This window comes from Sorex araneus, chromosome 6 (genome assembly GCF_027595985.1).
Source record: "Sorex araneus isolate mSorAra2 chromosome 6, mSorAra2.pri, whole genome shotgun sequence".
Taxonomy (NCBI): Eukaryota; Metazoa; Chordata; class Mammalia; order Eulipotyphla; family Soricidae; genus Sorex; species Sorex araneus.
In genome coordinates this window covers 67,714,795-67,738,879 of record NC_073307.1, presented here as the reverse complement: position 1 = coordinate 67,738,879, position 24,085 = coordinate 67,714,795, and the positions used below count along the sequence as shown (strand labels likewise).

Below are 24,085 nucleotides of genomic sequence, written 5' to 3'. Positions count from 1 at the left end.
TTGTCAATTGCAAAAAAAATTGCCTGATCAAGAGTGATTGCTTTGAAAAATGAAATTCACACTACTAGAATCCTTGATTATTTTCATTTATTTGCAAAGACCTTAAAACATAATGAGGTCGTGGTACACTGGTAAATCGTATTACTCAACAGTTATTGGAATATCCATATTGTTTTGGTCTAGGACCTGACCATCTTTTAAAACTGTTGAAATTGTCTTTAAATTAATATCCACACTCTCATCATACCTTAGAACAATTGATCATTTTATAAACTGGCAGAGCAATCTTTCCAAAATTCTACTCAAATCAGTCATATCACTCTCCTGCCCCGAAGCACTGATTTATTATTATCTATTTAATAACATACAGAAGATTAATTTTTCTATAACTTTTTCTTTAATTTGCTTCAAGTTATCCGTAACTTTCAAAAGTTGTCACTAAGCACTCCGTGTTATAGCCATTCAGAACTGATTTACACATATCCTGATATATACCTTTAAAAATATCTTAGGGCCAGGAGTGCTCAGGAACTGCTCCTGGGTCTTTGCTCAGGGAATCACTTCTGCTGGTGCCCAGGGAGAAGTGATCCCCGAGCATCCCTGGGGTGTTGGGGATGGAGCCTTACCCACTGTACTCTCGCCGGCTTCCTCTTAGACTCTGTGTCCAGCTTGAGTTTCCTGACCTCTCTTCCATTGTAATTCTTACTTATATCCCCACTCGCAGCCTTTAGGACCAGGGAAAATACTGGCTTTCAGTAAACTATGTAGTATTCATAGTATTTAGTAAAAATATTAATCCCTCTAGATTTGGAAATTATAATGGAAGCGTATGGCATATTAGCCGGTGTATAAAGTTTCAGCTGTAATTACTAACATAAGCTTCACTGCTGTTATCTGAAAAATAAGAGTCTTTCAAGATATTGAAAGTAACATACTGAAAGTCATTACCTGTAAGAGGGAATTAAATGTTGCATTAGTTTAGTTTGCAGAGATGTACTGTTCTCTATAAGTGTAGCTGGCAAACCACAGAATAAACAATAGTCATTCATTGGAGGACAATCAGTTGAATTCAGCTACTTCATTAAATACACAAAGAAGAATAGCTGAGAAATCCTGTAATAAGTTACATCATTCCAGTTCTTTTTGAACTGAAGTCTGTTTGAATAGTCCTAGTAGGTTAGTTAATTCTAGATGTTCGGTGAATATTTTACATCTGTCAGCTTTATTGTCAACAATTTTGGGGGTAGCCACAACCAGTGTTGTTTGGGGTCATTCCCAGCAGTGCTCAAAGGACTGTGCAGTGCTGGAGATGGAAAACTCGGGCTCCCCTGTATGAAGCATGTGAGCCAGCACCTTCGTGAATCTCTTTGGAAAAGTCTCCTCAACTATCAGTAACTTTCTAACAATATAAAAGTCAAAAGACTTTAGATTTTATAACTTTGTAGGGAAGATGTATGGCAGTGGTTTTCAGTTTTTTACACCTGCAGACTGGTGAAAATAGAAATATTTTGTGTACCACCAAGAAAAAAAAAGTTACAATAATATATATTAATATTTATGACAGTATTTAAAATAGTGCCACTTAATGGTCCAGGCATACCGTATGATAATTGGCAGTACATTTTTGCAGATGGCAATAAATTCCTTCAGAATGACACTACCCTCAGACCAGTGGCTAAAAACCGTTGGCATGTAATGTTGAAGCCAGCTCATCTGAATTTGAATCCCAGCTCTCTTATAGACTAGTTTTGTTGTTTGGTATGTCACTGAACTCTTAAGTGTCAGATTTATTTAACATTTGTGAAAATGGATGAAATAAGAATGTTTCTTTCATTGGACAACTATGTAGCTTAAATGAAATGTTTCTAACACTCTCTATTACAGTGCCTGTTATATAGTAAGTGCTCAATAAATGTTAGTCTTAGAAACACTGATAGAGGTTTTTCTCTTTTTGGAGTCATTTAACTTATTCAGTAGGTATTTATTTGTTGCCCACTGTGAGCTCAGACTGTGCATAGGCCTTGGAATAGCCCCTTCCCTGAGGACTTTTATGATCCAGTGAGGGAGAAAAGCCCATAAACAGATCATTTTACTGTGATATGGTGAGCTAAGGTAAAAGTACATTTATTTAAGTTGCAGAATTGAATTTAAGAAAATTGAAAGGGTTTTCAGACAATGTGCATTGTATATGATAATCAGTTTGGATAAGGTCAATCCTGGATTATTAATGATAGAGTCTCCTAATAATCAGATTCATCACAAATATGCTTTACATGATCTAAAGAGGTAAGAGCAGTTTTTGGCGTCCTGGACATTGTGTCCCTTGGGGACTGGGAAACAGGGCCAGGATGACTAAGCAGAGTTTGGGAGATCTGTGGGAGAAGTTGGGAAGCAGGGCTGAGCCTGTATTTTATACCGTGGATTATAGAGGTTTGATAGGGGGAGTTCCTAAAACATATAAATCCAGTTTTGGAATACAAAGCCGGAGTGCATATCAGCACAAACACTTTGTGCTTTGTTTAGCAGGAAGTTTAAAAAAGCAAATGATAAATAGCAGGATTCTGCTCATTCAGCTGGTATGTGAGTGACTGAATATTAGTGGGAATGACGAGTAGCTATAAATATGGAAGGATTTTGTTGGAAGAAACACTTCCAGTTCTATGCTACACCAGAGGTACTAAAGATGAGGAATTGATTCGGATTCAAGGGCTGGCTTTTCTGCTTCCTGAGTATGTGAGGTAAACAAGAGTAAAGTACTCTGAATACTGCCCCCACTCCTAATAGAGGCTGAGAGTGGCATTTATATAGCATTCATTGCCTTGGAATTAAGATATGTACTAACACACTAAGTTGCTCATTAAGATGGTTTTCTCTCAGAACAAAAAACACTGGAATAAAACAACTATCCCTAAAATTGTTTCAGTATTATAATTTACTTTTGGCACATGATCATGGCATTGCCTACAAAACAAGATTTGACACAATAAAAAAGACACAGTAAAGCAAACGTGTCAATTTTTGTAAAACATTTATTGGAAAAGGGTCAATGCTATATGCATTCAGTTTTTTAAATTATGCTGCTTTGATTATTTATTGCTGGAGGGTGGATTTTGGAACAAGGACACCAAGGATTCCTTATTGGTAAAGGAAGTCTCATAACTGATTTAGATGTGGCTTAAAGGATATCTCTGTCCTGTTCTGATAGATATATAGAACCATTTCTGCTTTAAGACTTTGGCCTTCAGATCATTTCTTTCTTTTTTAAAAACTTTATTGAATCACTGTGAGATCACTGTCACTGTCGTCCTGTTGCTCATCGATTTGCTTGAGCAGGCACCAGTAACGTTTCCATTGTGAGATTGATACTGGTTTTGGCATATTGAATACACCGTGGGTAGCTTGCCAGGCTCTGCTGTGCAGGCGGTATACTCTCGGTACCTTGCAGGGCTCTCGGAGAGGGACGGAGGAATCATCCCTCTGCAAGGCAAACGCCCTACCCGCTGTGCTATCGCTCTGGCCCACCCGTGAGATAGACCCTTACAAAGCTATCACACAGTATTCCAACACCCACCCCTCCACCAGTGTCCATTTCCCAGCAACAGTGTCCTCAGGTTCCTTCCCATCAACCCCATCCCCCACCCCCGCTTGAACTTTCAGGTCATTTCTGTGTGCCATGTTACAGAGGTGGTTTCTGGACATTTTCCAAAATGCTATATAAAATTGGGTTCATACCTGGTCCTATTCTGGCATTATTGTGAATCAAATAATGGCATTTCCATGTGAACATCATGCTTTTGGGGGTCACACCTGGCTCTGCACTCAGGAATTACTCCTGGTGGTGCTCAGGGGACCATATGGGATGCTGGGAATCAACCTGGGTCGGCCGCGTACAAGGCAAACGCCCTACCTGCTGTGCTATTGCTCCAGCCCCAACACTTGAACATCATGAATATGAACAAAATGAACATCACAAAAGTGCATGATGTTCATTTTTGCTCCTCAGTGCTTTCTCTGCTCTTTTGTGTTAGAACCACACAGGTCTCTGTAACTATATTGAGTGATGGACCTCACATTAAAAAAAAAATCTTATGATAGTTATCATGTCTAAGTGATATGTGGCATGGATTTGGGGAACAGATATTTAAGAGTATTCACGAAGATCACAAGAGACTTGAAATTGCTTAGAAAGTTTATGAGTCCAAGACACATTGAATCTTTAGTTTGCTCAATTTTATTGCCAGGCTTTTTTTCAGGCTTTACTAAAACAGTTAAGACAAATCTTCATTAACTCAGATTGTGCATTTAATTGGCATTTATCAGCCCTGAATATTGGATTAGGACTTCACAGCTTTGGGCATATTCTCAGGTCTGTGGAATTGGAGTTGTTTCAGGTTTATGGCTTGATTTTTGTATTTTCAGTTATTAGTAAAATAATACCATTTGTCAATAACTACTTCTTTTCCAGTGCTTAGTGAAGGATCCTTTCACTTAATCTGTTTTTCCTGAACTATTGAAGTATACGTCATGGAGTTAATATATTTGTAGAGAAGAATGTATTTCCAAAAGGCATTGAAAGAATGACTTCCTGTGTCTAGGCCTTGAGTTGGCATTTTCAGACAGGGAAAATGAATGTATGGAATTGATCTGACCGTCTATAAGACGTGGCAATCATGTTCCAGGGTCAGACTTCAGAGGCTCTGGGCAGAACTCTCTGTTCAGTGATCTGTTTGAACCCCAGAGCTCTCTCTAGAAACTGAAGGATGGGAGTGATAATGACCATATTTGAAGTGGTGCTATGACCTGCACGTTATAGGTGCTGGCACCCAACAAAGAGCATGGATATCAAGTGGAAGGGTCTCTCTTTTATAACTTATGAATAACTTGAGAGAGTATAAAAAAGAATTAGAATTCCAGTAAAATAATATTTTATACCAGATTAAATGAGCTTTAGTTGATACACATACACGCATAAATATATACATCAAATATACATACCAGAATCTGAGTTAGACTTTTTCTCTGGATCAACAATGTTGGTGTACTCCCTAGGCAGATTTATGCTCTTTTGGGTCAAGCTTGTTCCCAAAGGAAAGAGAGAGGAGCTGAGCAAGATGTTGAAAGTGGATCCTGGATCAACAGTTAAGAAAGTTTCCGTACTAACAGAAGGCTAGGACAAACGCTCATTTGCAGGTTGCATGATTTGCATTGCCTCTGTGACTTTTTCATATGCATGTGTTGAGCTTCCTCGTCTTCGAGACCTGGGGGAGAATCCTATAACCCTCCAGTCTCGGTCCTAGGTATGTGAATCCGTCCCTTCTTTTGTCACTCCCATAAGCTATTATCCCAGTCCTAGGTGAAACTGATCTGTCCTAGAGAACTATTACACAAAATTTACTCGTTGTTGAAATTCTTAGACAACTGTACTGTGAATATTTGGAGGAAGGGCTTGGGCCACTCTCAGATGTGCTCAGAGTGTACTCCTGGCTCTGTACAGGAATCACCCTTGATGGTGCTAGGGATTGAACCCAGGTCCACTGCATGCAAGACAAGTGTCTCACCCACTCTGCTAGCTCTCTAGTCCTAGATCATGAACGTTTTAGTGAATGTTTATATGCAAACATATTTGACATTATGTATAAAAGATCTGGAAGTGTGCTTATGCAAATATGATTGAGTATTAACTGACTTGGAAAGAGGGATATCTTGACTTTTAAAATATGTGCTTAGGGGCTGGAGCGATAGCACAGTGGGGAAGGCGGTTGCCTTTCATGTGGCTGACCGGAGTTCAATCCCCAGCATCCCATATGGTCCCCCGAGCACCGCCAGGAGTAATTCCTGAGTGCGGAGCCAGGAGTAACCCCTGAGCATCGAAGGGTGTGACCCAAAAAGAAAAAAAATAATAAAAATATGTGCTTAGTTTATCATTGGGTTGCATTGATTTTTAAGTAATTGCTGTGATTGTAACATGAAGGTATTCTAAAAGAAGAAACACATTACTATTATGTTTTTGTTCTGCATTTTCTCCCAAGATATCATCTTTATATATTTCATTCATCACCTCATGTCTCTTCTTTTCTCCTACCTTTTATTCTTATTTCCTACATTCCAAACTCTTGGAGTTATATTAGTAATATAGAAGGGGTAATATTACATTCCTTCAATTTCAGATTTGTCTGATACTTTAAGTAGACATAGAGACGATCTTTGTTTCCTCTAAATCTTTGTAACTTTTTCTTGTTACAGGTAAACACTGGAATTAAAGGTTTGAAGGATGGGTAAAGGCTTCCGTTATTATTTCCAGCATCCCTGGTCTCGCATGATCGTGGCTTACTTGGTGATCTTCTTTAACTTCTTAATATTTGCGGAGGACCCAGTTTCTCACAGTCAAACAGAAGCCAATGTTATTGTTGTTGGAAACTGTATATCATTTGTAACAAATAAATACCCTAGAGAAGCTGCCTGGAGGACTCTCAAGGTGCTTCTATGGCTACTTGCCATTCTCTTAGGACTGGTAGCTGGCAAATTCCTGTTCCATCAGCGTTTGTTTGGTAAGTGCTCATGAAATATAACGTCGATAATTATTTAATTTCTATTCTCTAGGATAGAGCTTTATTATTTCTAAATGCCAATTTAAGATGCAGTTTAATTTGACCTCCAGTCTTAATTTGTTATACATGTTTACATCTCTGTTCTTTAACTATTCTTTAATGGAGTATCTTTTTATGGGATTAGCATAAAATTGGTTTTAAATGGCTTTAAACCTAATATAAATGTGTTATATAAATAAGAAGTGAAAATAGCTCTTTTGCTCTAAGTAGTGCCTGTCTGGTATCATAAAGAGTTAATAAATCAAAAGAGGATACCTGCATATCACACATTTTCATTTAAAGTAAACTAGTCATTGTTTATATGTTTGCACATATTATTTACTTGAGGACTAAGGATAGGAACTCAATCATTTTACCTTCATTTTCCCCTGCCCCATTAAGAAAATCTTGTTGTCTTTCCACCACAGATAAATATATTAGGAAAGAATCTCTTGGGAGTAAACTGCAGAAAAGGAGATTGCATTAGTTCAAGTTAGAAATGTAACTTATTATAAGGGTATAAGAATATATCACAGAAATCAGGGATAGATGCTATTATGATAATAAATGCAATAAATAGAATAAGGAGCTTAAATTCTACCCAGATTTCTGTTTTGGAGTGGAGGTTTGGGCCACAACTGGCTGTCCCCAGAGCTTACTCCTGGCCGTGTTCAGGGTTCACTCCTGGCTCAGAGTAACATAACGATGCTGGGGATTGAACACGGGCAGGCTGTGGGAAAGGCAAGTATTGTAATCACTGTATTATCTCCCCAGCCCCACTAGCCAGACTTATTAGTCTGACTTCTCTATCATAGCAGGTTTGTTCACTCTGATCCCAGTTTGTATATACTCAGAACCCGACAAACTCTCAGGAAGCTAGTGAAGTTGATTCTAGTTTGAGTGTGGTTTCAACTTCTGTCTGGATTTAGGTGCTATTTATCTACCCAAATGATCCCTTATGTATGTCAACCACTGTTCTAAGTAGTGAATCAAAAACTCAAGATATCTGCCTTGTAAAAATTTATATCCTACAAAAGTGAAAAAGATGCAAACACTCAAAGAAGTAATGTGCTTCAGGGAGAAGGTGAGTTTTTGATACTGCTAGGCCAATTTGGAAGAGACCTTATTAATAAAACTGTGGATTTAGCAGTAAGAAAATAATAGGTGACTTACTCTGGGTATTTGTGTTGGGAAGTTTGGTTAGAAACAGATTGCTAGGAAGAAACAAATGAACTCACATAAGCATGTGTATTACTATATATTTGAATGACACCATCGATTCAAGTTTGAATTGTTGAATTATTTTCTCTGTAATTAAGTTGCTTAAAACAATTTGAGAGTGATTCATCTGGGTGATGACTGCTCAAGTTTGCTATATTGAAAATAAAGGATGGAAGGAGGGTGTTAATAAGAATTAATTATTGGATTATAGGGGATTCTGTTTGGATATGGAAAGGAGGTAAGGACAATTATTACTTGAAATGAATGGACTAAGGCCTGAAGATTTGGATAGAAGTAAATGGGTGGAATGGGAATAAGAGCAGGGAAACAACAAATGACTATGGTTATTTACCTGTTGTAAAAAAATGTAGCTACTTAGGGCCTGAGCAATAGAACAGTGAGTAGGGTGCTTGCTGTGCACCTGGGCTCAATCCCTGGCACTTCATATGGTCCCTGGAACACAACCAGCAATGATCTCTGAGCGCAAAGCCAGAAGTAACTCTTGAGCACCACTAGATGTGATCTTCTTCTTCTGTCCCCTCCAAAAAAGTAGAATAAAATAAGTATAGCCATTTCTTTTAGCATGCATTTCAGGATGTGGTCTTTAGAGAGTGGGGGTTAAAAAGGAAAGAGAGGGAGGTTATTTACACAGAAGGTATCTGGGAAATGGATATTTGGGGGGAGGGCATTCATCAAACATTGAGCAAGCATGATTTTGTGGTTTTTTTTTTTTTATTAAGTAATATACATAAATATACATAATATACATAAATACAGTAAAAGATATATACATACCTCTCAGAGAGCCAGGCAAGCTACCGAGACTATCTCACGCACACAGCAAGCCTGACAAGCCACCCATGGCGTATATGATATACCAAAAACAGTAATGATAGGTCTCATTCCCCTGACCCTGAAAGAGCCTCCAATCGGTGGGAAAGACGAGTAAAGGAGGCTGCTAAAATCTCAGGGCTGAGTGTAATAGAGACATTACTGGTACCTGCTCAAGTAAATCAACGAACAATGGGATGACAGTGGTACAGTGATAAATAAATCACGCCTTATTTTTATTTATTTTGGGCTTTTGGATAAACCCAGTAGTATTAAATTCTTACACCTGGTTCTGTGCTCAAGGATAACTCCTGGTGGTGCTGGGGGAAATATGAGCTACCTGGGATTCAGCTGGGTCAGCCATATGCAAGACAATCACCTTAACCCCTTACTATCTCTCCACCCCCCGTGTTATTTTTTTTTTTTAAAAAAACTTTTATTAGTGAACCATGTGAGGTGCAGTTACAGGCTTACAAGCTTTTGTGCTTGTGTTTCCTCCATACAGTGATTGAGTACCCATCCCTCCACCAGTGCCCATTCTCCACCACCAATGATCCCAGTATCCCTCCCCTCCTCCACCCCCCCCCCCCAAACCCTGCCTCTGTGGCAGGGCATTCCCTTTTGATCTCTCTCTTCTTTTGGGTGTTGTGGCTTGTAACAGAGGTATTGAGTGGCCATCGTGTTTGGTCTATAGTCTACTTTCGACACGCGTCTTTCATCCAGAGCGGGTCCTCCAAACACCCTTTAGTTGGTGTTCCCTTCTCTATCTGCGCTGCATTTCCCCCAGCACGTGACGCCGGCTTTCAAGCCATGGAGCAAACCTCCTGTCCAACTCTCATGTCTTACATTATTTATTTTGGGGGCCACACGTGGAAGTGCTCAGGCGTTACTCCTGACTCTGAGCTCACGGAGAGCCACTGGCAGTGCTGGGGGACTACAGGTGGTGGACTGAGTACAAGTTATTTAAAAATGATGCAAAGCCATGCCAGTTTTTTTCTTTTTTGCTTACAGTAGAGTCTCTGATGATAGATAGTTAGCTTCATCTCTTCTCCATGTCAGTTTTCTTATTACTTATTCTTACTTAAAATCTTAAGTAATTACTTAAGATTACTGAAGTATTCTTACTTAAAACCTATGAAATTATATGGAATATCAGAAAAGAATTAGCAAACTTCTATAAATCTTGGTAATAAATGCACAAGATAACTGCACTCTTGATTAAACTATTTAATGAATTCTAATCTAATCATGGCCAATATTTTTCCCTTTGTTTCTGGGTCTCTTCATAATTGACTCCTTCTAGTTCCCCACTCCTTCGATATATTCTGGATTTTGCCACTAGAATATTTCATTGTGACTAAATTCTTGTTATTGATATCTAAATCTCTTTATGATCACAGAATTCAATCTAAGCAAATTTATAATTTAGTCAGTATGAGCAGAGAGAATCTTAAAAAATTAAGAAAAATCTGAGAAGTGTGTTTTTGTTTTGTTTGATTTGGTTTTGGGGCCACACCCAATGGTGCTCCCTGCCTACTCCTGACTTTACACTCAGGGACCAGTCATGGCAGGCTTTGGGGGACCATATGGAGTGTCTGGATTCAAACCATGGTTGGATGCATACAGGACAAGTTCCTTATCTGCTGTACTGTTGCACTGGCTCCTATAAAAGTATTTTTTTTATCAAAAAGAGAATGTTGAAGCTTATGTTATGAGAATATATTATAAATAAGTCTTAAGTATCTGCAATAATGAGTAAAATATTTTAATAAAATTTTCTATAGTGTAAGAAAGTCATCTGAAAACACACAGAAAGAACATCCCATCTAAAACAGTAGGGCCACAGCTGCAGAGATGTCTCCAGAAGCCCCACCAGGCTGCCTCTCATTTCCAGGCCCCCAAGAGGGAAGAGGAGCCCAGCCCAGCCCCAGTACAAACCCAGCAGCCCACACCCCCCAGAACCCAGTCACCACCATGCTCACCCGCCGAGTCCCACGGGCTCAGGACCAGCCCCTCGAGCATCAGAATGAATCTACTCAGGCATGTGGCTTTTGTGACCAAAATCTCTGACTCTCCCAGAGTTGGGAATGGGCGGCACCCCCCACCCCCCATATTTTTCTGTAGTTCTAAAGCCTGGTGGTCACACCCACTAACTGCTTCTGGCTCCATATAATTGTGTATGATTGTGTAAACACAAAAAAGGGGGGGCACAGGGCAGCGGCACGTGCTCTCTCTCTCTCTCTCTCTCTCTCTCTCTCTCTCTCTCTAGTCTCGAGCCGCTTCCCCCACCCCAGAGAGGTTGGTGGTGATGATGAGGCAGGTGAAGGAAGGAACAAGGGCCAGGCTGGTTGGTCTCAGTTGCAGTTTATTCTATTCCCATCTCCATTCTCCTCTGAATCTCCTCCCGCTTCTTCTTCCCCCATGCTACTTCATTCTCCCTCTTCTCTGGATCTGGATCTCGATCTGGCTTCTCCTGATCTCACGCCCCCAGCCCACTCTTACAGCCTAGTTAAATCCCCCAGCATGAGGGGTTGGGGCTTACACATAGGTGTGGTCACAATCAATAGGAGTAAAGTTCTTTCCCTCAGGGGATGCTGCTTCTAGGACAGATTGTCTTTCAGCAGGACCACCCGCCCGAGGGCGGAATCCCATGGGTGTGTTTCTCCTCTCCTTGTCCAACTAACATATAAGCATTCCATAATATTAATCATTTTGTATGGACACAGTAAGAGATGCATTAAGCTTATAGAATTGCTCTCTTGGGGCCATCTCGATCTTAGGCTACAGTGCTCAGGCCAGATTAGTTTTCCTATCCCTAGCAGGGTCCTAGTCTTGTTGCTTTTGGATCATGACAGCATTTGTCCATGATTAAACTCTTAACTTATAGTTAATAATTGTGGCATTTTGGCCTGGCCCATATCGATGCCAGGGTAACTCACAGCTTGCCCTGGGTCCTTTCAGTCCCTCATCAGGACCCTGCTTTTGGGGTGCTAGGAACTAAGGGCAACTAAGGCTTAAGTCGAGAAAGCAGATACCCAGGAATGAATAATATTGAAGCCAGTTAAATCCAAAATTACAAAAGCATAAAATTGTCTTCCTTTGTTCATACAAAAAGGACATTGCTTTAAACTATTCAAAAGACATAAGGAGAGGAGAAAGGCAGTATTTCACTCATAATATAAAATCATAGATTTCTAAGGAATCTGACCTTACAGGTTAACAGAGTCTGACTAGGGGGAAAGGCTGATTAACTGGTTGGGGAAGAGAGCATAGAGACTGGTTACAGATAAAGGAATGGGAGTGACTCGGGAGCACTTTGGTGGGTGTGACCCGATAAACTGGAGCTCCTTGTGGCAAGTTGGAAAGGACAAGCCAATGGTATCCTCCAATTGATGGCCATGACCCAGGGACTCATACAGAACTCTCAGGAGAGAGCCACAGCTGCAGAGATGCTCTTGGATCCCCGGCATTCCCGGCATTCCCAACTGCACATACATCCCTCCACCTTCCTTTTTTGACGTGCTGCTTTAATATTCTGTCTCAGTCTTTGGCTTTTGTCATTTTGAGTACAATGTTCCTCCGAGTTTTCTCTTTGGGTCTATTTTGCTGGTTTCCTTCCAGCTTCTTGGATCTAGGTGCCTGCATTTCTCAGCTATGGGAAATTCTTACCTGTGATTTCTTTAACTGGTAGCACTGTAGTACTGTTCTGTTGTTCATCAATTTGCTCGAGCAGGCACCAGTAACATCTCCATTGTGAGACTTGTTACTGTTTTTGGCATATCGAATATACCATGGGTAGCTTGCCAGGCTCTGCCGGGTGGGCGGGATACTCTCGGTAGCTTGCTGGGCTCTCCAAGAGGGACAGAGGAATCAAACCCGGGTCAGCCGCATGCAAGGTAAATCCCTACCTGCTGTGTTATCTCTCCAGCCCACCGGTAATTCATAAAATTTGCCTTCCTGTTACTCAAGACTGATGGCTCTTAAACCGTTAAACTGTTAAACTCATCCCGTGGTTCATTTCTTTTCAAACTTCCCTCACCCCCAATCCTATGTTGTTTCCCCCTTTACCTTTATTTAAACACTGTGGTTTACAAAGTTGCTAATCATGTAGTTATTTCACTCGTTCAGTGTTTCAACAGTGTGGCCATCCCTCCATCATTGCCCCCAGTTTCCCACCCACCCTCAAGGCTGCCTCCTTATCAGGCACAAAATAAATTTATATTGTTTATTTACAACAAAATGGTAAGTGAATTAGGCCCAGGATCAATGACACATAAACCTTCCTGAAATCAGCACATGGGACTCTAAACAACTGGTTGTTGACAATAGATCTTATCAAAATAGCTTTGCCAGGGAATGAAGAAAGCATTATCCAGCTATTCCTTCTATGATAATAATCTCACTCAATGTCAACACCTAAGTATACCAATCAAAAAATACAGAGTTGCAGGATGCATTAGAAAACTGAAACCAACCTTCTGTTGCTTAAAAGAAACACATCTGAATAGTTAGGGAAAATACACACTCAAAGTCAAGTATTGGAAGACAATATTTCAAGCAAACAGACTCCCACAAAACAGGCTGGGTTGCCAGTCTTATGTCATATAACAAGAGATGTCAAGCTAAAATTGATATGAGACAGAGTTAGTCGTTTCTTCTTCTTCTTCTTCTTCTTCTTCTTCTTCTTCTTCTTCTTCTTCTTCTTCTTCTTCTTTTTTTTTTGCTTTTTGGGTCACACCTGGCAACGAACAGAGGTTACTCCTGTCTCTGCACTCAGGAATCACCCCTGTCGGTGCTCAGGGGACCATATGGGCTGCTGGGAATCGAACCCGGGTCGGCCGCGTGCAAGGAAAACGCACTCCCGGCTGTGCTATCACTCCAGCCCCAAGATAGTCATTTCTTAATGATTATGGGATTTGTACATCAGGAAGGCCTCAAACTTCTATACATTTATGCACCTAATGAGGGGCCAGAAAATAGTTAAAACAACTGCTAGTACCACTTTTGGGAATATATCTCCAGGGTACAAAAAAAGCACAGTAGAAATGACACCGGCACCTGTATGTTCATTGCAGCACTGTTCACAGTAGCCAGAATGTGGAAACAACCCGAGTGCCTGAGAATACCTAAAAACAGAAAACTGGTTAAAGAAACTTTGGTATATCTACACAGTGGAATACTACGCAGCTGTTAGAAAAAAACAGTCATGAAATTTGCTTATAAGTGGATGGACATGGAGAGTATCATGCTAAGTGAAATGAGTCCGAAAGAGAGGTATAAACATAGAAAGACTGCACTCATCTCTGAAGTATAAAATAACATAATGTGAGACAGTAGAGACAATGATCAGGAGGATTGCTCCATGGTTGATTGTAAAAAACTAAGGCAGGCCGACGGGAGTGTGCACTCGAGGGCTCTCTGGGCGGCTCTCTCACTGCCCGCGTTTGGTGCTCTGGAACCGCTGTGTATGGACTGGATCGGGATGGCTGTTGGCCAAGGATAGGCAAAGGAAGAACGAGGACCAAGCTGGTTGCTGATTAGTTACCATTTATTCAGTCTTCCATCTTTCTCATCTCCTGCACTCCTAGCTCCGTCGTCTCTCTGGATCTACCGCAGCCTTCTCCTTCACTAGTCTCTCCCCTACTTGTCTCCCACCTTGCCCTCTAGGCTACACACAGCCAGGTAGCAAAATCAACATAAGAAAGCCCTTCCTGAGGGCTGCACAACCTAGGAGCATTCCAAAGCCCTTCCTGACTCTTAAGGTGTTTTTCTCTTTCCCTTACTTCAAACACTCATTAACATCTTAATATTAGTTATTTTTGTATGGACATAGCAAGAGATACATTCAGGCTTGCATGGCAGCTCTCCTGGCAACATCTTGCCACAGACTCAAACCACAGCACTCAGGCCAGATTAGTCATTCCTAACCCTAGCAGGGTCCAAATCTAGTTATTGCTTTTTGGATCATGACAGCATTTGTCCATGACTAAGCTCTTAACTTATAATTAAGCATTAGGCACTTTGGCCAGCCCCATCTCGATGCCAGGGTAGCACATAACTCACCATTTGCCCTGGGTCCATCCCGTCCCTCGTTGGGACCCTGCTTTTGGTGGTGCTAGGAAGTAAGGGCAGCTGAGGCTTAGGTCAAGAGAACAGATGCCCAGGAGTCATTTGGAGTCAAATGACTCCCAGGATACAAAAGCATAGCATTTGCTAAGTCTTCCTGTGTCCATACAAAAAGGACTTGGCTCTGAATAAACTATGCAAAGGACTTAAGGAGAAGAGAAAAACAATATTTACAAGTTAACAGAACACTAAGAAAGAAGCTACAAATAAACACAGAGGAATGGGAGCACTGTGATGGGAGTAACCCAATAAACCTAAACTACCTGAGGCTGTGTTATCATACAGTGGGTAGCCTGCCTCAAGGCACACATCAAGAAGAACATAAAGAACCTGTCTTGGCTTGGTTGTAAAGGAAGTAAGAGACTCATTTGCTGCAGGTATGAATGGCAACGGATACAGCCTTACTGGAAAACAATATGGACACTCCTCAAAAAAACTAGGAATTGAACCCCCATATGTCCCAGCAATTCCATTCATTGGAATATACCTACAGGACCTGAAAAACATAGTGCAGAAAAAGACATTTGCATTCCTGTATTCATTGCAGCACTATTCACAATAGCCAAAATATGAAAACAGCCCAAGTGCCCAAGAACAGATGACTGGATGAGGGAACTGTGGAACATAGACACAATGGACTATTACACAGCTGTAAAAAAGATGAAGTTATGCAATTTTCTGCTACACGGATAAATCCAGAAAAATATGCTAAGTGAAATTAGTCAGAAGGAGAGGGATAATACTGAATGAACTCTCTCATATAGGATCGGGTGCTGAAAGGTGATAAGGTGTTATGCATGGTATCCTGTCAGCAATAAAACTGTCAGATGCCCTGTCAGTGGCAAAACAGAAAGAAAGAACAAGAAAAGCTTCTGCCACAGAAACGTGAAGGTTGGTGGGGAAAACTGGGTACATTGCTGGAGGGAAGTTGACACTGGTTAGGGGATTAGTGTGGATAATATTGTAGGCCTGAATCACAATAATAAATAACTAATTCATGTGAATCAAAAAAACAACTAATAATGGCTCTTGAAATTTGGTTGTATATTATCAAACACAAATGATTAAATGCATTGGTATTACCCTATTTCACTTTCATTGTATAATTATGATAATAAGTTTATTTTCCTACATATAAGCATTATTATCAGTTATGACAGTTTACAAAATACCAAATTTTCCACATATAGAAAATAATTTAAGTGCACAATGACATCAGAAACATTTCAAAAAGAATTTGTTTGCATCTCAGCAAGTGGAAGCAAACATAAACAAATGGGACTACATCGGACTAAGAAGCTTCTGCACTTCAAAAGAAACAGTGACCAAAATACAGAAAGAGCCCACAGAATGGGAAAGAATATTTACCCAATACCCATATGATAAGGGATTAATATCCTGGATATACAAGACACTAGTAGAATTGTACAAGAAAAAAACCTCCAACCCCATCAAAAAATGGGGAGAAGAAATGAACAGAAGTTTCTTCAAAAAAGAAATACATATGGCCAAAAGACACATGAAAAAATGTTCCACATCACTAGTCATTAGGGAGATGCAAATCAAAACAACAATGAGCTGTCATCTCACACCACAGAAACTGGCACACATTCAAAAGAACAAAAGCAACCAGTGCTGGTGTGGATGTGGGGAAAAAGGGACGCTCACTGTTGTTGGGAATCCCGACTGGTCTGGCCTTTCTGGAAAACAATATGGACAGTCCTTCAAAAACTAAAAATTGAGCTTCCAAATGACCCCGCAATACAACTTCTGGGAATATATCCCGAGGATGCAAAAAAAGCACAGTAGAAATGACATCTGTACCTATATGTTCATTGCAGCACTGCTCACAATAGCCAAAATCTGAAAACAACCCAAGTGCCCTAGAACAGATGACTGGTTAAAGAAACTCTGGTACATCTTGTATCACTTGTATCATTTGTCATCCCATTGATCTTTGATTTGCTCGAGCGGGCACCAGTAATGTATCCATTCTTCCCTGTCATGTACTAGTGTAGCCCAATGATATCTGCTCACTCCAGAAACAGGAAGAGCCTCAAACTGTTCATTCAGGGTTCTGACGAAGAAGTCTGACCATATCGTTGGTGGGTGGCCATGTGGTCATTTGACATCCCATGGAATCCAGTCAGTAACAGCTCTAGTTCAGCGGTCATTTCTGAATCGCATTACGTGTCCGGCCCATCTAATTTTTGATGCCTTGGCAAAGAAGACAGCATCCTTGATTCTTGACCGTTGATGGAGGTTGGAGCTCCAGATTCCTTCTCTCACTTGAGTGAAACGTGATACTCCAAGCATAGCTCTTTCGATTCTTCTTTGGGATACCCAAATAGCATTCTCATCCTGCTTCCATAGGGCACAGGCCTCTGAGGCATATGTTAGCGTAGGAAGAACGGTGAAGTTGAAAAGATGTGCCCAGAGTTGGCGGTTCTTTGTCCTCTTAACCACTTCTTCGATGCTCTTGAAGACATTCCACACTGCTCTCTTCCTCCTGTGTATTTCCGGTGCCAAGTCATTCCTCATGTTGAGTTCTCGACCCAGGTACACATAGCTGCTGCATTTGGAGATGTTCGTTTCATTGAGAGCAAATGGAACGTCAGGGACTAGTTTGTTTTTCATGAACATCGTTTTGCTGAGATTCAGCTGCAGTCCGACCTTTCCATGCTCACGGTCGAAGTCGTCCAGCATTTGTACCTCTTGGCTAATGTTTGGTGTTATTAGAACGATGTCATCAGCGAAGCGGAGGTGGTATAGTTGCCAACTATCTGTCTTCACTCCTATTCCTTCCCATTCTAGTCATCGCATGATGTTCTTGAGGGTGGCACTGAAGAGTTTCAGTGAAATGGTATCACCCTGCTGCACCTCTCTCTTTACGTCAATGATCAGTTCCTTGTAAAATGGTGAGATTCCAGTGGTGAATCCGCAATACAGCTTGTGGAGGATCTTTATGTACTGAGTTTAAACACTTTGTTTGGCTAGGGCTTCGATGACCGCTTCAGTCTCAACAGTCTCAACATCTACTCAATGGAATACTATACAGCTGTTGAGATATGAAGTCATGAAATTTGCTTATAAGTGGATAGACATGTAGAGTTTCATGCTAAGTGAAATGAGTCAGAAAGAGAGGGACAGACATAGAAGGACTGCACTTATTTGTGGAGTATAGAATAACATCACATGAGGCTGACACCCAAGGAAGTAGAGACAAGGGCCAGGAGGATTGCTCCATAGCTGGAAGCCTGCTTCACGAGCTGAGGGGAGAAGGCAGATGGAATAGAGAAGGGATCACTTAGAAAATGATGGCTGGAGGAACCAGTCGGGATGGGAGATGTGCGCCGAAAGTAGATAATGGACCAAATATGATGACCTCTTAGTGTCTGTGTTGCAAGTCATAATGTCCAAAAGTAGAGAGTATGGGGAATATTGTCTGCCATGGAGGCAGGGGGAGGGTGGGAAAGGGGAAGGGGCATAACGGGGATATTGGTGGTGGGGAATGTGCACTGGTGGAGGGATGGATGTTTGATCATTGTGTGATTGTAACTGAAACATGAAAGCTTGTAACTATCTCACGGTGATTCAATAAAATTTTAAAAAAATTCTTTGAGTCTAACAATAAACTCTATTGAGGTAAATACTTGGGCTTTTAAAAAGTAGATTTCATCAAAATGTCAATTCACTCTCATTATATCTTTCCCCCCTAAATTGTTTGGATAATTTTATGAAAAAAAATTAAGCACATGTTGAAATAATATATCCTGACTTTGGAGGCTTATGCTTTAGAGATACCAACTCATTGAGAAGCCAGAAATTATAGTGCTAACAAAAATATTTATATTCAAAGAGGATTTAAACCTATCAAGAAATTTTTATTTTAAAAATAAATTTAAATTATTTATGAAAATGTGTGCTAGCTACAATAAGAATAGAAAATTAGGGTCTTAGAAAAAAGGGATGGGCTGGAGCGATGGCACAGCAGGTAGGGGGTTTGCCATGCATGCAGCCGACCTGGATTTGATTCCCAGCATCCCATATGGTCCCCTGAGCACTGCCAGGAGTAATTTCTGCAGAGCCAGCAGTGAACCACTGTGTATTGATGGGTGTGACCCAAAAAGAATAAAAAAATAGGGAAAATAAAATGTTTTCATGAGTTTTATTACTTTGTTGACTTTGAGTTTCCTTGGAGCCCAGGAAAAAGAAGTGTGATATATTGCATAACTTTGGATGTGATGAAATTGCAATTTCCAAAGAGAATATTTTCTTTTCACTAAATTCTGGAATTTTCTTTAACAAATAAATGTAAGAATTTATTTCTTTTTCTATGCTTTTTTTAATTCACCTCTTGAATAATGAGGTGGAAAATGCAGAAATGAATTTAGTATTCTTGTATCTTGGGCTTGAGCAATAGCACAGTGGATAGGGCATTTACCTTGCATGCGGCCGACCCCGGTTTGATTCCTTCACCCCTCTTGGAGAGCCTGGCAAGCTACAAGCTACCCATGGCGTATTCGATATGCCAAAAACAGTAGCAGCAAGTCTCACAATGAGATGTTACTAGTGCCCGCTCTAGCAAATCGATGAACAGTGGGACTATAGTGCTACAGTGCTACCCCGGAAAGTAACCTTATGAAGAAGGGTAAAGTGGTCTGGAGTAATGCTTTCTAATTAAATAACTTTATTTAGGGAAACCTCTTATGATATCAAGAGCCTAGCAAATTTATTTCACAAGCAAGGTATTTGTCTTTTTCCTTTTCTTATTTTTGCTGTACCAGAAATCAAATCCAGGCCTCACACATGCAAAGCAAGTGCTCTGTGGCCGAGCTACACCCCTGGCCCTTTTATATGTTTTCTGACTTTGTTCTTAAATGTGAATGGAGGATCAGCCAAGGCATAATGAAATGACAGATATAGTGTATTAAAATTATTTTAATATTTCATAGTTCCTTTAAAAACAATTTTTGTTTGTTATTTTAATTTATTAATAATGTCCAGTGTCCTACTATAAATAAGCTTCATGAGAGAAGGGATTGTTACGTTGCTTGCCTTTTAATTCTCAGTGCCTAAAACAATGTCTGGAGCATAGTAATTAGTAGATAAATTTGAATAGTAAATGGATTAATGCCCTTTTATATTTTTATATTGCCTGCTGCTACTGCCTTTTTATTGTAAGTTATAGAAGGGTACTTGTTTCATATTCATAAAGTGTAAGACATGGCCTCTGCTCTCAAGGAATATGAAATCTTCTTAAAGACACAACATACATATGCATAGTTTATAACACAAAGATACATATTAACTACCGATGATGAAAGCTTTGTTCAAATAAGATTGACTGTGAAAGCTCTAGGAGTTCAGAGAGAGCTGGTGAGCCAGTAAAGCAAGAGTGAACGTTATTGGATTTCAGTTGAATTCTGAAGTTCTGTAGTCAGAGATACAGGGAAGAGAATATCCCCCAGCAGTAGGACACTTGCCTTGCAAGTATAAATGGTCGGGTTCCTTCCTGGCACTATAGCCCATTACTCACTACCCCCAGCCCCTCCACCCCTATGAAATAGTCAGATAGGATGCAAAGAATTCATGACATTAATGGTGTGAGCAAAAAAGATGAGTACAACTTAGCAATTTTGGGAGTGGGGAAAAAACTGAGGAGGACATGTTCATTTTGACTGGAGTGATGGCTTATATTAGAAAAGAGTAGGAGCTGCATAAGAATTACCTGTCTTTGGTATTGAAATGCTAGTCATGTAACTAGAGGAAGATATCCTCTCTTCCATGGAGGTATGTGAATTGAGCAAACTATTTGAGTAAGTAAGGTGTGTAATGATGAGAAGATTAATTTGTGGCAGAGTATATTGGGTCATGGGGAGGGAGAGACTAGGAAGTAGAAAAGAAGTAGGAATATTTTTGGAGATTTTGCAGTAATACAAACATGAGATAGCTCAGGCTGAGATCTGTGAAACAGGAGTGGGATAATGTGCAGTAGGATAAGAATCCTGGGACTTTGTGAAGCTTCAACAATGGTTGCAATATGAGATGGGGAGATTAGGGGTAAAATTATAGGTAACTAGGAAGATTGGACCAAGCGATGGAGAAAGTCATTATTGTGTTAAATAAAGAGAAAGTCATCTGGAGAATCCAGTTAGAGGATAATGAATTCAGTAAACAATGCGCTCAGGTAATGAGAACAGAAGTGATGGACCATTTGCCCTGAATTGATCTCAGAATAACACAGTTTGGATTTACAAAATGAATCCATTACTTCTTTGATATTTTAGGTTTTATTTTTGGAAGTTCAGTATCTGTTGAACTGTTTTCCTGGACCCAGGCCCACCATTTTTTATTCAAACCTTATTCAGATATTTCAGAATTCATTCCATGTACCTATATTTAGTAGCTTGTACAAAGGGACTGAGGAAGTATTTTATTATTAAAAACAATGTATCTGTAGCTGAATATATATTAATTCACGTTAAGTGGTATGAATAAATAAAGACTGTAAATGGTCTTAAACCAGTTCAGTGTAGGTTGTGTTGCTAAATGAATTCAAGTTCATTTAGTCAGATGTTGATAGAAAATAATTGTAAAAATTAAAATATTTTGAATTTTGAATTTCAGAATTATAGAAATTAAATAATGGACCTGTAATTGACTTGAAGCAATACTTCAAATTCATCTTTTATTTTCCCCAAGATAATCAATAGTATAAGATTCATGATTCCTTTGTTAGATGTGTGTGGTAATGAGTGGCCTCATAACTGTATGCCTACAAGAGAATACATGTTGAAAGTTTATTTTCTTGTTTTTATATCATGTAAAGTATTAAGAGCTTTTAAAAATTGATGTCAAGGAGCTGGAGCTGTAGTACAGCAGGTAGGGCGTTTGCTGACCTGGGTTCAATCCCCAGCATCCCATATGGTCCCCCTGAGCACTGCCAGGAGTAATTCTTGAGTGCAGAGCCAGGAGTGACCCCTGTGCATCACCGAGTGTGACCCAAAAAGCGAAATAAATAAATAAATAAATAAATAAATAAATAAATACAAATTGATGTCAGTTTTCAGTTTTCAGCAGAGTTTAGAATAAAACATTTTCAATAATTCCAGAAATTTTAGAAGATAAATTCTAAGGCTTTTACTTTCCATTTTTACTGTCTTCTCTAAAATACTGTTACTCAACAGTAATTTTTCATTTAATTAATTTAATAAAGTTAAGTGTTTGTTTTTCATCTCAGTCAAGCTTAATTTGAAAATCTTTTCAAATTAAGTTATACCTATAATTTTGTCATTTCAAAATTAGAAAAATTTAGACAATCTAGAAAGTGTAGAAAAGATAGTGATGCTGATCCAGGAATATCAATGAATGGGGAAGAAGATCTAACTATATATTTAAGAAGGAAAACATTTTAATGCAATAATATGAGCATTTATTTCTTTTGTGCTAATTTGAGATCTGAATAGCTGAATAGTATAAATAACCCTCAATTTTTACTGAGTTGATAGTATATGAAAATATATGTATATGTATTATATATTCAGTGTTAGTCAACAATTGATTATTATATATATTGCTTATATATTGCTTATTATATATATTGCACTATCTGTGATAAATACCTTATTTTAGAGAAATCACTTGAAAAAATTATATATATATACATATATATGGCCAAATTCTGCTTAAATAGAAATATGTTTAGTTGGACATTTTCCTCGTAAAATATGGCATTTGATTCTCAGGATAGATATTACTGATTCTCTTGTCTCATCTTCACTCACAGTCATTGTATTCTGAGTGCCAGCATATTTATTTTTCCTTGACAATTGAACTGTCAGCATATACTTTTTTCTTGTAGTGTTAAATAATAAATAATTTTAATTAGAAGTTACCGCAGAATTCAAGTTATAGAAAATTAAACTCCCCCTAACAAAAGTTAGGAAAAGGAAGGTGGGAGATGACTAATGTATAGTGTTGAAAAATATACAAGAGTGACTGAGCCTGGTAAGTCTTTACAGAAAAAAACTCTTATGCTGTTACTTTAATCTTCTCTCTCACAAAATAAGAAGGAAGATAGGGCCCTGTAGGGTCTTTTCCTCCCACACTTGCTTATTAAGTACCTTCATTACTTTGTATTGCAGTCACTTGAGCATCCATTGGCACTAAAGGGCAATCAGCTGCATCTTTCAGTGTACTATGCTCCAGTCCCCTAGGGTAGTGGAATCAGATGCTGTAGAAGGATACTTCAAGGACTTAATAAAACCAACTCAGGCTAGAGCATTGTAATTAAGCAATTATTAACCAGCGTACTATTTAAGGTAATTTTTATTATACTTGATAGAATCATTAACTGGCAAAGGTACTCTCCCCACCTCCCTGTTCCTGTTGTTGTTATTAGAATCAGGTCTTATCATTGCCTCTAGTTCTTCTTTTCATTTCCCACCTTCATGAAAGGGAATGAGAGGGACTGTTCATGAATTTGCTTGTTGTCCAAATAATAGTGAAGCGCAGTGAAGCCCAGCAAGGAAATTAAGAGTTGAGTTCATTATTAGAAATCAGAAAACTTACCTGGGCAGGGATGGTTGACAATGTTCCCTGTATCTTGTCCTAAAAAACAGGAAACCGTGATCAGAGCTTTTGGTTTTGTTTTGATTTGGGGCCATACTTGGTGATGCTCAGAAGCCACCCCTGGCTCTGCACGCAGGAAGAACTTCTGGCAATGCTTAGGGGGCCATAAGGAATCAGAGGGGTTGAACTATCCCACTGTGCTATGGCTCTGCCCCCTTAATAAGAAATTTTAATTTGCAGTTTCATATCAGAAGGAAGTGTACCTTGGGGGAATCACCCAAAGCAATTTTATTGGCTGTAAACCATCTCCCAGGGCTGCGGGGGGGGGGGGGGGGAGTGCTCTGGCAGCTCCCCACATCGCTCTCCCCATCAGTGCCCCGGGTGGGGGGGGGTGGTCCCGGGCTGCTCGCCCCCCTGGGGAAGATAGAAGAGGAAACGAGGGCCAAGACGGTTGGTTGATCAGTTGCCATTTATTCTGTTCTCCCCATGCGCCTGTTCTCTCTGAGCCCCCCATTCTAGCCCCACACTGCCCCTCACTCCCGCCTCCTCTTGTCTCTCCCGCTCTCTCTCCCGCTCCTTCTCACAGCTGCTTCTCTCTCCAGCAACCCCTTCACGCCCTCTCTCTGCCTCTCCCTACTCCTCTCCACCCCTTGCCCTCTGGGCCCATGCAATACTGGCCTGGTAGCAAAGTCAGTTTAAGAAAGCTCTTCCTGACTGCCCGCAGGCTCAAAGGCAGAAACACCACC

At 39.9% G+C, this 24,085-nt stretch overlaps 1 protein-coding gene across 1 annotated transcript in view; it reads left to right on the top strand.

Annotated features, from left to right (window-relative positions):
- TMEM117 (transmembrane protein 117) overlaps positions 1–24,085 on the top strand; it is a 530,514-nt gene that overhangs the window by 5,679 nt on the left and 500,750 nt on the right. Inside the window, exon 2 of the mRNA XM_055142141.1 lies at positions 6,244–6,548. Coding sequence (XP_054998116.1) covers positions 6,272–6,548 — 277 coding nt within the window. The 5' untranslated portion in view covers positions 6,244–6,271. The remainder of the gene's footprint in view (positions 1–6,243; positions 6,549–24,085) is intronic.